At 37.4% G+C, this 15,258-nt stretch overlaps 1 protein-coding gene across 5 annotated transcripts in view; it reads right to left on the bottom strand.

Annotated features, from left to right (window-relative positions):
- Positions 1–15,258, bottom strand: part of FREM2 (FRAS1 related extracellular matrix 2) — a 236,459-nt gene that overhangs the window by 211,201 nt on the left and 10,000 nt on the right. For all 5 annotated transcript variants that reach the window (XR_006693725.3, XR_010582565.2, XM_065533167.2 and 2 more), the window contains exon 2: positions 14,542–14,631. Coding sequence is in view for 3 of the 5 variants with exons in the window: in XM_065533167.2 (XP_065389239.1) it covers positions 14,542–14,631 (90 nt within the window). In the remaining 2 variants the exon portion in view is untranslated. The remainder of the gene's footprint in view (positions 1–14,541; positions 14,632–15,258) is intronic.

Raw genomic sequence — 15,258 nt, 5'->3', positions numbered from 1 at the left:
AGGCCGAGGCGGGCGGATCACGAGGAACACGGTGAAACCCCGTCTCTACTAAAATTACAAAAATTAGCTAGGCACGGCAGAAGGCGCCTGTAATCCCAGCTACTAGAGATGCTGAGGCAGGAGAATCACTTGAACCCGGGAGCGGAGGTTGCAGTGAGCCGGGATCGCTCCACTGCACTCCAGCCTGGGCAACAGAGCGAGACTCCCTCTCAAAAAAAAAAAAAAAAAAATTATCAGTCTCAGAAACCCACAAGATAAGCCACTGCATTTAAAACGGTTTGTGGTCACTCTCAATGCTTGAGGATATTAATAACAAAGTGTTGAACACATTTTTAATCCAGGTTTTTAAATTTACATAAACTCAGTTCACTTCAGTTTTTCCATAGAAAAAATTTCTTTAAAAATCCTACAATGCTTTGAAATTTTTTGGGAAGTAGTAAGACTATTTTAAAAACTATCTATGCATGAATATAATACACTTATGATCAAAGACATTAAAACTTGAGGAATCTTCTATTTGTAAAAAAAATCCCATTCCCTGAAATATCAAAAATCAAATGCTGTATGGTATCTAGAATTCTAAAGACTCTATAACACATGGTTTTCACTATATTCACTATGTGTGTTCATACAGTGAATATTTAAACAACATGGTAAAAAATATAGACCCCTAAGACAGCATCTTAAAACAAGCGATTCAGTAATATTTCCAGATAGGTTTACTTTACGACATCATTTAGTAACATCACTTATTTTTTTAATCTAGTATAAAATGCTTTGCTAGTCCACTTTATCTCTTAGTGCTACCTTTGTCTTACATTAAATGAAACAGACATGAATTGCCATTTAACTGACTCTCTAATGTTTACTTTTACTACATACATACTGGCTGGAGGTGAAGATGGGGAAGGGAAGGGAAAGGGAACTGGTGGTTGTCTCAGTTTTATCAAAGTGATGCGGAGACATGGGAGAGTAAAGTGAGTCCATTACGAAGAGGGTATAAACTCACTCCATTCTCAACAGCATCCAGAACATAAATCAAGAAGGTACAATATGCTTACTACATGAACCAAGTCAAAGAAATGGCAGCATCTACAAATGCTAGAATATCTGGAAGTGAAATCTCTATGCTAGAAACATACCTAGGGGTGTACAAATAAGGAGAGCAACTTCATTTACAAAGAGGAAGAGTTTGATGTCATCATAAAAGTATATGCAAACAACTGCAGGAAAGTATATGTCCATATACACCTATGTGTCCTTGAAAGATATAGAAAGTAAGCACAAGCTTCCATTTATTTTTACACTATTTTTAACTGGTAAGCCTATTCCGTTTTTCTTTAGATCCTTCTCTTGACTTCTGAAGTTACTCCACGTGCAACTTTAAGAGAAAATAGAAATCAACAATTCACCTGTGCTTTACATTTATTTATGACTCACTCCACACATATTTATTGACCTCCCACTAAGTGCCATGTGGTGACTAAGGCGACTCAGCACTGAAGAAGAAACACAAATATGAATGAAACAGCTCTTGCAGTTGGAAAGCTTTGTAAACACGAATGTATATAAGGAGTTCCAGTACAGAGTTTCAGTACACCAACTGTTAAAGTGAAATGCATCTCGACTGGTTAATAGATAAGCAGAAAGTTTAATCAAAACTTGGCAGAGCCAGGGTTCAAGGCCAAACTGCCTACAGCTCACTTCTCATTGGTCCTGAAGTACATAGATTCACCTGCTTAAAATTTGCATTCCAGTGAATAATTTTTGTGACTTCATCTATAAATAGAGATACTGAATATATAAGTCTCATATATTTTTGAAGTCTTAGAAATAGTTTGAATGTAATTGCTTTCATTCAGGAAAAGCTGAGTAGATTTAGCACCATGACCAGTATCACTGATGCTTTTTGTGTTTTTGTTTTGTTTTGTTTTGCGACAGAGTCTCACTCACTCTTGTCACCCAGGCTGGAGTGCAGTGGCATGACCTCAGCTCACTGCAACCTCTGCCTCCTGGGTTCAAGTGATTCTCCTGCCTCAGCCTCCTGAGTAGCTGGGATTACAGGTGTGTGCCATCATGCCTGGCTAATCTGTGTGTGTGTGTGTGCGTGTGTGTGTATTTTTAGTAGAGCAATGTTTTCACCATTTGGCCAGGCTGGTCTGGAACTCCTGACCACAAGTGATCCACCCACCTCAACCTCCCAAAGTACTGGGATTATAAGCATGAGCCACTGCGCCCGGCCATCACTGATGTTAACAGCAATTTTCTACCAATTGGGACTATAAGTCACTTAATAATAACCAGTTTAAAGGTAAAGTCATTAGAAGGGTTTGGTACAGTATCTTGTGCCAAATCATAGCCCTATGAAACTATCCTTCAGCTTGTGAAAGCCACTTTAAACAAAAGATGACATCAGAATAAAAGATTTTTAAATTATCAGTGTGATTTGAGGAGCAATTTGTACCATGATATAGCACTTATAAGCATTTTCATATAACATAGGGATATGTACCTATGTAGTATATTCTACTGCATAATATTCTAACAACCTTTTACATTATATTATATATGATTAAATATTTGTTCTGCCCTGTACATCACTTGGTAAGCAATCATGTATTTGTGTACATGTATGTATCTATATATTTACATAGTTTTATGTACATATATAATATTTTACAATTGGCATAATGATTTACATTATTATATAAATCAATATACTTCAACGTTCTGAATCTAGCTTTGAGATCAAAATATGAGTAGTTATGGGAAACACAGAGGAGGTGTCTGACCCTGAGGATAGGGGTAGAAGGCATCAGGAAGAAAATGTGCTGTATCTACTGAATCTCATGCAGAGGCAGGGGATTGAGGAAGACAGGAAGTGTGCATGAAGTAGCATGGCATGTGCAGGAATCCTGAGTAGGCAGCGTGATTGCACTGGGTCAGACCTGCACAGTTTGTACAATATGAGAAGAGTCTGAATTTTATCCTGTGTCTAACACACAAGAGAACATTGAGACTGGGTGCGGTGGCTCACGCCTATAATCCCAGCACTTTGGGAGGCAGAGGCAGGTGGATCACCTGAGGTCAGGAGTTCAAGACGAGCCTGGCCAATATGATGAAATCCTGACTGTACTAAAACTACAAAAAGTATCTGGGTGTGGTGGCGAGCACCTGTAATCCCAGCTACTCAGGAGGTTGAGGCAGGAGAATTGCTTGGACCTGGGAGGCGGAGTTTGCAGTGAGCTGAGATAGCACCATTGCATTCCAGCCTGGGCAACAAAAGAGAAATTCTGTCTCAAAAACAAAACAAAACAAAACAAAACATTGAGAGTTATAAAGTAGAGACAACATCAAATTTGCACTTTAGAAAATTATGGCAGAACAAGGGAGGAAAGACTTTTTTTAAAGGTTATTTATTTATTTATTTATTTATTGAGACAGAGTCTCACTCTGTCACCCAGGCTGGGGTGCAGTGGCACAATCTCAGCTCACTGCAACCTCCACCTCCTGGGTTCAGGCGATTCTCCTGCCTCAGCCTCCCAAGTAGCTGGGATTACAGGCATACGCTACCAGGCCCGCTAATTTTTGTATTTTTAGTAGAGATAGGGTTTTACCATGTTGTCCAGGCTGGTCTCGAACCCCTGACCTCACATGATCTGCCCTCCTTGGCCTTCCAAGGCACTGGGATCGTAGGCATGAGCCACTGCGCCCGGTCTAAAATCACATTTGTATTTTTAGGTAATTTTGGAAACAGGCTGTATCCAGGTCAGAGGGGAAGGCAACAAGAGACAAAGAGATCCATTATAATAGCATTGGAAGAATTTTTTTCCCTCACTCAATAAATATTTATTGTGCTCAGGCACTGAGGGTACATCAATGAGAAACAGATAAAAATCCTGGCTCTCATGGACAGCATATGATATTATAGTGGGGGTAAATGGCTAACATGAATATAGCACTTACTTTGTGTCTATGATTATTTTAAGCAGTTTACATCTGTTACGTCATTTAAGATAAACTTCAATATGGTTCTGAAGGAACCAATGGCCATGGAGAATGGGTAGGAATCTTACTCAACAGAAATTCAGGAACCAGGGAAAGCTGGCTGGATTTAGCACCTGGGAGGACATGGATGGTGAAACAAAATGACCCTGAGGTTTAGGTGGCAAGAAGAAATTAAGAAAACAATTTCCTAAAGGATTAAATGTAGCCTACCTTTCTTAATTTTATAGCAGTGATGCAATGCACTTAATTTTTGGCTATTTCTGCATAAAATCAAGTAAAGCAAGAGAAGAATTACGGGGACACGAAATGGTTCTTTTCTTTCTTGGGGATTTCTAAAGTCTACCAACCAGTTTCACAAGTTTATTTTCAATTTCTGAAGTGGCACTCTTGAACTATGCTTAAAAACACTGTTTTTAGTGTTCTCAACTCGTGCCTCTAACAGCTGGATAAGTAGAGTTAAAGGTAGTAGGTGGCACATTACCAAGATGAAATGATTAAACCTTCCTGTGCTAAAGAATCCAGCAGAGGAATGGAGAGCAGGCGCTTCTTCTCTCTCAGCCTGCAATAATGTAGTCAGAGCTCCCTGGGAACAGAAAGAGGACAATTGTGTCCTCACTTCCTTCATCAAAAGCTACTGTGAAGGCTGCTATTTTCTAAGCTTAGCATGAAATTAACATGAAGAAAAAGATGTTCTAAGTTGAAAACCAAATATAGCTATATAATTTTATTCCCTAATCTTTTTCTTTTAATTTATTTGTTCCAAGAATACTAATACTCTGCAAAAAATGAATCCATCTAATGGTAATTAGCTATAACTGAATAACTCATTCTGGAAACTTCTCTCCTAAAAATGTAAGAATTCTAAGTGTAAAACTTATGAAGGTACACTGTTTCTTTAACATTATATTTCCTCGATGAAACATTGCTTATATGCAGCTACTTGGCAATTTTTTTTAAATTATAAAGGGGCAGAACCAGACTAACAAATTAATAATCTTAGTAAACTTGCACTAACTGTTCTGAAACAGAATTTTAAGGAAAACGTTTTCTTCTCATTTATACAAACATTTTTGCTCTTAGAAAATGTACATTATGAAATCAATCCACATTTGTGAAGCAAGAACAAAAGTACCTATACTTTATTCATGTGTGTGATTCATGCATTCATCACTGTGTCACAAAGTTAAACTTCAATGAATCTTACTTTTCCTTATTTGCAATGAGGATTAAGTATGACATTTGTCCCTTTGAACTCATTGGGATATTGCAGAAAGGTACAAGGCTTTAATACTTATCAGGTAGAAAGTTTGTGATTGTAGCTGTGAAATAACATGTATTCATTACCCAATCATTACTTACAAAAATATTAAAATTACAAGATTCTGAAAAGCACATAGTTTTCCTCTAATCTCAGGAAAAGTAGGAGTTTACATTTTCATAAAATAAAATCAAGAAGTACTCTTTTACTACAAATTGTTTCCATAAGCAACTTTGAGCTTCTGAAGGAACTTGTTAGGAGTATCTACATACACACAACACTCATTTTCCAATGACCCCAATAAGGAATTTCAAGTTCCTTAATGCCTAAATTTACTAGTTTTACAAGCTCTTCTCAGTGCCTAAATTTACTAGTTTTCTCAAAGGTACATTTATTTAGTTGCTTTTTTCTCTATGATATTGACTAAATGGGGCATCTGGCCACTGGGGTGACTATGTCATTCTCTATATAGCAAAGCACATTTAGGCAATTCCAATACCTGAATAAACATGGCACTTAGTCAATCTCTCCAACCATTTATGGCTCAGTGTATTAGAGATTTGCAATCAAAACTATCCTTTGAACCTCATGTTTGCTAAACCCAGATGTTTCGAAGGGTTATATTTTGATCAAATCAACATACTGTATTAACCTTCAAGCCTATGAAGTTTACACTTCAACCCTTAAAAAGGAGAAATATAACATGCAGGCTGAGCTTCAGAAATACAGTGGGTTTTAAAAATTTTCTGTTATTTGGCCATAGTGAAAACTCCTTTGTTAGTATTTTCGTAATGAAAGTATTTGTTAAACTCCTTACAACCTGTGAAATGACTTTGGAAGCCTCCTTAGCATTGAAACGCTGCACTACAGAAGGGCGCACCAGGTTTTGACTTTCCATCCCTGTGTATTTCCCCATCTCTCTACCAACACCAAATGAACAGTCTAACTGTATAGACAGCCACTGTGAGAAAGACAGGGGAAAGGAAGAAGAAAGGAAGAAAAGAAGAATGGGAGGGAGGGGAAATAAACAAAGACAAAGAACAGAATAACTCTGGAAGCCCTCAGAGTAGTAGCTACAGTAGCAGCAGCTACCTGCACAGTTGTTACTATGTGACAGGAACTGTGCTGCATGAATGACCTTATTTTCGTGAATTATCTACTTAATCTTTAAAAGCACCCTATTAGCTAGGTACTATTATTATCCCAACTTTATAAATGAAACGGAGGCTCAGAAAGTCTCAGTCCCTTGGCTCAGAGTCACATCACCAATTATGGTAAGAGGCACAACCAGTATTTGTTCCAGCTCTCACTCCTAAAGCTGTGCTTCTAACTGTGATGGAAGAAAAGATAAGCAAGATCAAAAGGCTGGCCTTCCTGTATACACATTTCAAAGAAGTAAGAGGTCTCATAATTAATATGTTTCTAATGTCCTCTTAATTTCCTCCCTTGAACCTAGCCCATGCCCCTCTAGTCTATTTCATCTCCATAAATGGCAGCACCATTCTCTGCTGGCTATAAAACCCAGAATCATGCTTACGGTCTCCTTTTTTCTTACCCTATACTCCAACCCACCAGGAAGTCTTACAGATTTGGATCCAACATTATATTCCTTATTCTTCCCATATGACATCTGTCTTTCTGCATCAGTCTCATGTCAATCTTCCTGTTTCCCCTTGCTGCCCTCCTATAGATCCTCTACAGCTGCAAGAATCATTTTCCTAAAACACAAATTGGAACACAATGCTCCCTTGCTTTAAAATGATTTAGTTGGTGATATGGTGATATGGTTTGGCTCTGTGTCCCCACCCAAATCTCATTTCGAATTGGAATTCCCACGTGTCGAGGGAGAAGCCTGGTGAGAGGTGATTGGATCATGGGGGCAGTTTCCCCCATGCGGTTCTCATAATAGTTAATGAGTTCTCATGAGATCTAATGGTTTAAAAGTGTGGCACCTCCCTTCACTCACTCTCTCGCCTGCTACCCTTTGAAGAACGTACTTGCTTCTCTTTCATCTTCTGCCATGATTGTAAGTTTCCTGAGGCCTCCCCAGTCATGCATAACTGTGGGTCCATTAAACCTTTTTTTTCATAAATTAGTCAATCTCAGGTAGTTCTTTAGACCAGTGTGAAAACTGATTAATACAGGTGGGTTCTCTTTTCTTTAGCACAAAATACTTCCCTGGGAATACAAGGCTCTGCATCATTGGGCTTTGATCTAGCTCTCCAGCCTCATCTTGTTACCCTCTCTGGTTTGTTCATGGAGCTGCAGCATGCTGGTGCTCTTCTGGTGACTTGAACACACAAAGTTCAGTCCCTTTACACATGCTTCTGCTGCCACCTGGAAAGTTTCTTCTTCCCTTCTTCTAGTGGCAGCTTCATCCTGTCCTAAGTCTATACTTAAATACCACCTTTCAGGTGCCTTTCCTGACAGCTGTACCTCTATCTGTGGCTTAATTATAACTGTCAGAATGCTTTAAACAAAGTTTAACTCATTTGTCTACTGTTTTATCCTAAGGATGAATCTCAGGTCAAAGATCATGACTGTAATATTCATCATTGTTTTCCCAGATCCCAATGGACACCTGAAACATGGTGAGTGGGTGCTCCAAAAATATTTGTTGCGTAATTCAATAAATAAATGTACAGGGAATCTTGTTTTAGCAAATAGGAGTCATCATAGAAACTTTGACCCTTCTTTTACATTGCATTCTGGTTATCTGTTGCATTATCTTAGGTTCTAGCAAATACAGAATAATTACAATTACCACTGTGTGCTTCTCCTTTGAAAGCAACTTTCCATTTCTCCCAGCCATCAGAGCAAATGTAAAGAGATAGACTGAGATACTATCAAATTATTAACGTATACCACAAATAAATATTTGATTTGAGATTATGGTACTTTAATCACCTATGAAAGATTTGCTTAGTGTTTAAAGGGTGACTATCATTTGTTCTGAGTAATATGAAATCATGTGAAATGTCTAGAAATGTTCCTAACAAGAACTCATTGTCACCCAAAGGTTTAACAATTTAAAAAAATGTCCTCTGAACTAAAACCAATGAAAACAGTATATTCATATTATGTATAATTTTGGAATGAATCTAAAGAATAATAATAAATAAAATTGAGTTTTACTTTTATATCTAAAAGGTATAAAAACTTGACTTTATACTTTTCTGTCTACAAGGTTTAACTTCGTTCTTGCACACAGTACAGGTACCTTAATAGAATCATGCTTTTAAAGGCAGGGATCTGGCCTAGAAACACCCTGATGACTTGATCTGTTGTGAACTGCTCAATGAAGAGTGAAAGGCTTACAGACGTTCAGCCACAGTAGCCGACACTCCTTCCCAAGATCTGTATTCTAGTAGACCTTGTGCTCTCTTACAAATTAAAAATATTTGTATCAGTGCCTGACATTACTTCACCATCTTATTATAACTCCCTGAGGCACTAGCATCTTTCCTCTGGTTCTCATGTCACTAGCAATTAATTTTATTGCCAAGAATGCTTGCTTTTTTCTCTGAGCTGAATATGTCTGTATAATCTTTTAATGCTTGTACTCAGACCTCTCTTTTCTACTTACTCTATTTCTATTTTTCCAGCCCTTGATTTACCTTCCAGCTAATTATCAGTAATTATTTTGCCTTCAACCCCAAAGTTGTTGGTCATTTTCAAGCAAAAACTTGTATTCCTTCTATTAAAAATGAAAGGCTTCTGGTAGTCTCTTTGTGTTTGAGGAGTCAATCATCAAATATGGCACAATTCAAAAGCCTTGACCTTAAATGACATTTCATATATAGAAATGACTTTGCAGCTTCTACTATGTCAAGATACTATTTATAATATCCTTCAATAGCATATGAATCAAGGATCTTGGGGGATGGAAAATTGGGCACCAAAGGCATAATCAAAGACAGCAGCAAAAATATGTCTGGCTGTGGCCCAGATAACACTATAAGGGCCAACACAGATATTATGTCTGCCGCCCCAGTTTCAATGCCAAACTCAGCAGGCAGAACTCACTGAGACTGCGTGCCTATGTCATATGAGAGGTTTCAAATAAGGAAGCAGCAAGCTGGTTTTCATAATGAATACAAATGTAAGACTCCTCCTACCCAATATGTCCAGCCAGATGATCATGTATTCTAATTTTTTCTTAAGCCCATCAAGAAACAAGCTGGATCTGATGCTGAGGCTTTGAGACTTAAAACAAAGAAATAAAAAGTTTACACGAGGACTTTTTAATGAAAACTAGAGGTACTTTTTGCTAATATTGTCTTCTGCTTCTCCATCTGTCCTAATGTTATCTCATACCACACAAGAAAATACTGGGGTAACTGAAAATACAGTAGTGGTGCTGCTGGCTTGAAAATTTTAGTGACTTATAGGAAATCCTATTTCCTTTTAGATTTTAAATTGTATAATTATTTAATCATAAACTGACAAGTTTTTTTTTTTTCTGAAAAGGCTTCTTTAAGAATAATACAAGCTCTGAACTGGTGGTTAATACTTCAATCTTAAGTACATTTCACTGAAGATTTCAAAGGAATTTTCACAGCAGTTGATTTAGTTAATTTCATGCATTTAAAAATGTGAAAGCTTCACTAAAAAACTTTCCTGGTGCCGTAGGGATTTAAATTAATGCTAGGATAGGACAACGTTCTAAAGGAATGCAAAGGGTCTACCGGGAATTGTTTATAGGAGTTTTTCTTATAATACTATTTAATTGATCTTTATATCAAAAGAGAGCAATTGTTTTTCTCCTGTTTATCCATTCATTTATTTTAATATTTGGTAAGTATTTACACCTTGTGCTCAACCTTGGCACTGAGGTACAAAGATTAATGATACCTTTTTTGATATGAAGGAATTTCTTCCTTACTAGTGGAGGTTTTCACATTAGCAAATAATCATAATACGAATTTTTACTGTAAATAAAGTTGGGGATAAAAGCATAAAAAAGAGTGAGGCTAATTTTGTCACTGTGATGTTGGGAGCAACTTTGGAGAGGAAATGATATTTGAGCCTAGTGTTGAAGAGTGATTAACAATCATTAGGGTTGAGGGTGGGGCGTGCCTGGAATAGTTATGGGAGACTAGCTTTCACATCACAATAAGGTGCTAGAAGGGCCTGACAAAGCACTTTCATGCTAGAATACTTTATAGAAAAATTACAGAGAGTTGAACACCGAGAAAGAATCAGATAAAAATGTTTGACTACAAAAAGGATAAAAGAATAAATGTTTTATTTCCCCCCAACAAAATTCCAGAGTACTAGATCTGGAATTAGAATTCAAAGAGGTAATCAACAAAGGAAAATGGATTTCCCAGGTCTGTATTATTATAAGTTACCTTCATGAGGATATAAAGCGTGAAAACCGAAAGAAATGGAAGACAGTTAGCTAAATCCATAGGCAGGTGCTACACATATATACACCAGCGCATTAGATGAAGCCACAGATAGCGGGAATATATTCTTGAACTTCAGAGTTTGACCTTATACTTTGTAACGATGCATTCACTTATGGTGACTGGCCCAGAACACCTGGGTGAGTGCCTTATTCTGATATCACATTTTCATGCTCTTTACTAGTATTCCAATAAACATACTGCATCATAAAATAATCATTTTAAGAATTACACTATGAAAATAACTATTGGGTACTAGACTTAGTACCTGGGTCACAAAATAACCCGCACAACAACCCCCGCTTGACATGACTTTATGTATAACAAACCTCCACATGTACCTCTGAACCTAAAACAAAGGTTTTTAAAAAGAGAATTATACTATGATACCAAGAAAGAGTACTACAAAGTTTAGGGCTCTACAACTTTTAAAGCATTTTAAAATAAAAATGCACACTTTAGAAAACACAAAGCTCTTTGTCTATCCCAAAAGCAGATCCCACTCAGACTTCACTCACATCTATTAAACATTCCTAGAAAGTTGGTCAAGTTTCTAGACAAAGTTCAAGAGTCCCCCCCTCTTATCCCTATCCTGAATAAGTGTGGAAGTTATCGCTTATTATTGTTTGAGGAAAGAATTTGAGATTGAAAGCAGCCTCTAGTTGCCCAGCTGTGTAGCTTGAAGGAGGACAGTTACTTATTTTGCTGACTCAGTTTCCTCATCTGCCAAATAGAAATCATACTAAGTGTTTTTTGGCTGTGTTTTTGTTGCTCACAGAGATGTTACGAAGGCAAAATCGCATAAGTAACAATAAATAACATAGAAGGTTTAAAATCTAATTGAAAGAACCCTAAGATACAAGGATCTGTGTATGTGTGTGGACATGTGCTATATCAACCAAAATGTATTAACTCCAAATACAGTAGACTTCCCCTGAGGTAAAGACCCTGATGTTATCTATTGCTCAGATAGTGCTCTCTTCTTTCATTTGGTAAAAGTCCCAAAGCACTCCAAAACTTCAAAGGTAGTAACTCTTTCCCAAGCATAGTCCTTTTAGTAATGGGTAGTAACTAATCCATTACTACATCGTAACGGAAGAATCCTGTGGCAAGCCAGATTCCCATGGTAACACAATTAAATCTGAAACAGGAGGTCTCAGCCTTCTGTTCTTCTCAATCTCTTCTCCTACTCTAAATCCCTTACATTGAATTATGTTTTATTTTTAAGGTTATTCAAGGATTATGGTTGCCCCACTAATTTCCTTAGATAGTTACTGTTATAAAACCAATCACGTTGATTTGAAGAAGATGCATTTATCAGATTGGAAAGCAAGCTGGACATACAGAGTTCTCAATTTTATGCCATTGTGCCCTGACTTGCTTCCCAGGGGTGAAATACTCACAATTTTCATATTTTATCGGGATGACTTATAGATATGCCTACTATCACTGTATAGAGTAGACGACAATAAATCACTACAGCTAATTAGGTTTAAACAGTATTGCACTTCTATTCAAGCATTGGAACATTTATAAGGCAATGCAAAAATCCTAAAAAACATTTAAGAATCAGATTAAAACAATTTAGAGATATGAATGTGACTTTTTAATCTTGCAGGTCTCTGTGTTTATTCTGTCAAAGGACAGTTTTCTTATATCAGGGGAATTAAAGTAAATTCTATTCAACAGCTTGCCAAAATCTGCCTGAGCTCCATAGGTAATGTTATGCCAGTAAAGAGGAAGAGTGTAAGAAAGAAAATCTGAAATTTTTATCTCTCACGTGAAACTGTCTCTCTAAAAAGACTCCTAAAATGATACGTTCCTACTTCCATAAAGACAATCTTTAGAGGCCTTGCCACATTTTCAGCAAATTCAAACATAAACCCAGCCTCTTCAGCTAGGCATTCTTCACTTAATATTTTGCATTTAATATTTTGGAATATGATACTATAGAATGTTTTCCAAAATTGGAATAGAGACCAAAATTTTAAAGTAAAGGCTACCATTCCACCCAGCTAAGGTAAAATAATGTGTGTGTGTGTTTGTGTATGAGCAAAAAAAAGCAAAATATTTTACTAAAAAGTACAGGATATTTTAGTGTAATCACAGCCATTGAATTTGAAACTTTTTTTGGTAATTTTACAGAAAGTCACACTTTTGCTACTGAGGTTTATTGTCATCTTAAGAGATAAACTTGGTGTTTTAAACCAATAATTTCATCCTTAAATTTTGATATAAGTTACACAGATTTGGATTATTTCAAGGTCTCAACAGTTAGTTACAATAGAATTTCCCATTTGAGCAGCAAGGTTCAAGAAGTTTTTTTTTTCAGAACTTTGTTTTATGCTAGGATCCCTTTCATCAACATATAGAATACTAAACTATGATTTGGTTACTCAAAAAAATGAAGGCACTCACATGATTGACTCTCTAATTTATAGTAGGAATCAAACATTTTTTTTTTTTTTTTTTTTTTTTTTTTTTTTGAGACGGAGTCTCGCTCTGTCGCCCAGGCTGGAGTGCAGTGGCGCGATCTCGGCTCACTGCAAGCTCCGCCTCCCGGGTTCCCGCCATTCTCCTGCCTCAGCCTCCCGAGTAGCTGGGACTACAGGCGCCCACAACCGCGCCCGGCTAATTTTTTGTATTTTTAGTAGAGACGGGGTTTCACCGTGGTCTCGATCTCCTGACCTTGTGATCCGCCCGCCTCGGCCTCCCAAAGTGCTGGGATTACAGGCGTGAGCCACCGCGCCCGGCGGAATCAAACATTTGAACCCAACTTAACACATTTTTTTTGCCTCTCTGGCACACACTCAACAGTTGACATTTTTCAGAACTGTGATCATGTTGTATCCAGTGATATTTGAAACAAATCATATGTAATGCTTCAAAAAACATGGAGAGTAAGGATGCAGTCTTTTTGAGATAGACGACATAATAGTGTGCCATTTTTAAAAAGCATCATAGGGAAACATAACAGAGTATGAATTATTTTTCTCCTCCCTCTTTCTTCTCTCTCACATATCCCCTCAGTTCTGGTGTCCTGTTCACACAACACATGTACTTGGGGAGGTTATTTTGCTTCCCAAGAAAACATGCAAGAACAAAAACATCTTTATTAGCAATTTGAAAGTGACCAGTTTTTCTACTCATCCACAGGGTTAGGAAGACAAGAGATCCAAAGCTGAATGAAGTATAAGTGGCAGGCAGTTCTGGCAGAGTAATGAGAATAATATCGCCCAAGAGACTTAGCTCAAAAGTCATATCCTATACTCTGAAGTATTTTTTGCACTTAACCAAGAAAAATTTTTGGCTGGACTAGGTCACAAAATCCCTCAAACTAAGAAAATCATTATAAGTCCTGAGATTGGTGAGATAAAACAGACATTAATTTACTACTGATTTCTTGGTGAATGCAACACGTTATTCATCAGTATTAGCCCACACAGAACCCATGAGCAAATTAGGAAAAAACAGCTCCTTTGGGCAGCTATACCTGGGTGAGCAGATGGCTATGAGTGGAACCACAGCTGAATTCCAACATCCTCTTACTGACTCAAGTAAGCAAACTCATGCAGGGTGTAACCTAAACAACTAGACATGGAGATCCTATTTATACAGATTTCTTTCTTCAGTGCTTTACAAATAGTAAGACAAAAGTAATATAACTAGAACTTCTATCTATAGCCATCACATAGTAGGGTTGTGTCATAGTGAGACTGTAAAATTGTCTACAGCAAATACCAGGTTAAATTTAGGTGATCATGAAATGCTCCTTGATAAAGACTTCTTGTAATAATGTCATCAAAGAGCAACCAAGAAAAGTCTCTCTCCTTGCTGTCACTCCCAGGAGAGGGGAATACTTACCACCATCTTCAACTGCAAAATAGAACATATCACTTGTGGCATTAGCCCCTTCTCTTAAGACATAGCATATTTTCATGTCATCAATGTCAGCTAGAAAATAACCAAAAAACAAGATGATTAATTACCAGAGTAAAATTGATGATTCATTATGGTAAATTGTATTGACTATTAGTTTTCCTATAAACATGTTTAAATTCCTTTTTCCTCCTAAGAGAAACAGTGCTGTTTCATTTCTCAGATCTCTAAGCCCCTAGATTTCAGCTGTCTCATGGAAACCTGATCCCTTACACAGATAAATAGAGTGGAAGAGTTAGTTTACAATAATAGCAAGGTGTTGCCCCTCCCAGTGGTATTTGCATGTTCATGCACCAAAGGAATGACTATCTAAATATGGAATGTCAGGCACCATGACAGGTGGAAAGCAAGATATTTTGAGGCATGGCAGATTTCCTGGCACTCTTGAAATCACATCCTTTGCCTCCCTGTAGGGAACTGGCCCGCAGAGGACAGAGCTTTGCTCCCTGACTCTGGCTAACTTTTCTCACTTTTTGTGCTGTAGCAGGCTATTTTTTAGCTCTCCAAAGTTTGAGAGAAAAAAATAGGATGATATTTTCAAAACATCACACACATTGAAATAACTGATGACTCCCCGTTGAGAACAAAAAACATCTAATAAAAGTGGAAACAGGCCGGACACGGTGGCTCATGCCTGTAATC

Source organism: Macaca fascicularis, chromosome 17, assembly GCF_037993035.2.
Source record: "Macaca fascicularis isolate 582-1 chromosome 17, T2T-MFA8v1.1".
Lineage (NCBI taxonomy): Eukaryota > Metazoa > Chordata > Mammalia > Primates > Cercopithecidae > Macaca > Macaca fascicularis.
This window is presented reverse-complemented; position numbering and strand designations above follow the sequence as displayed.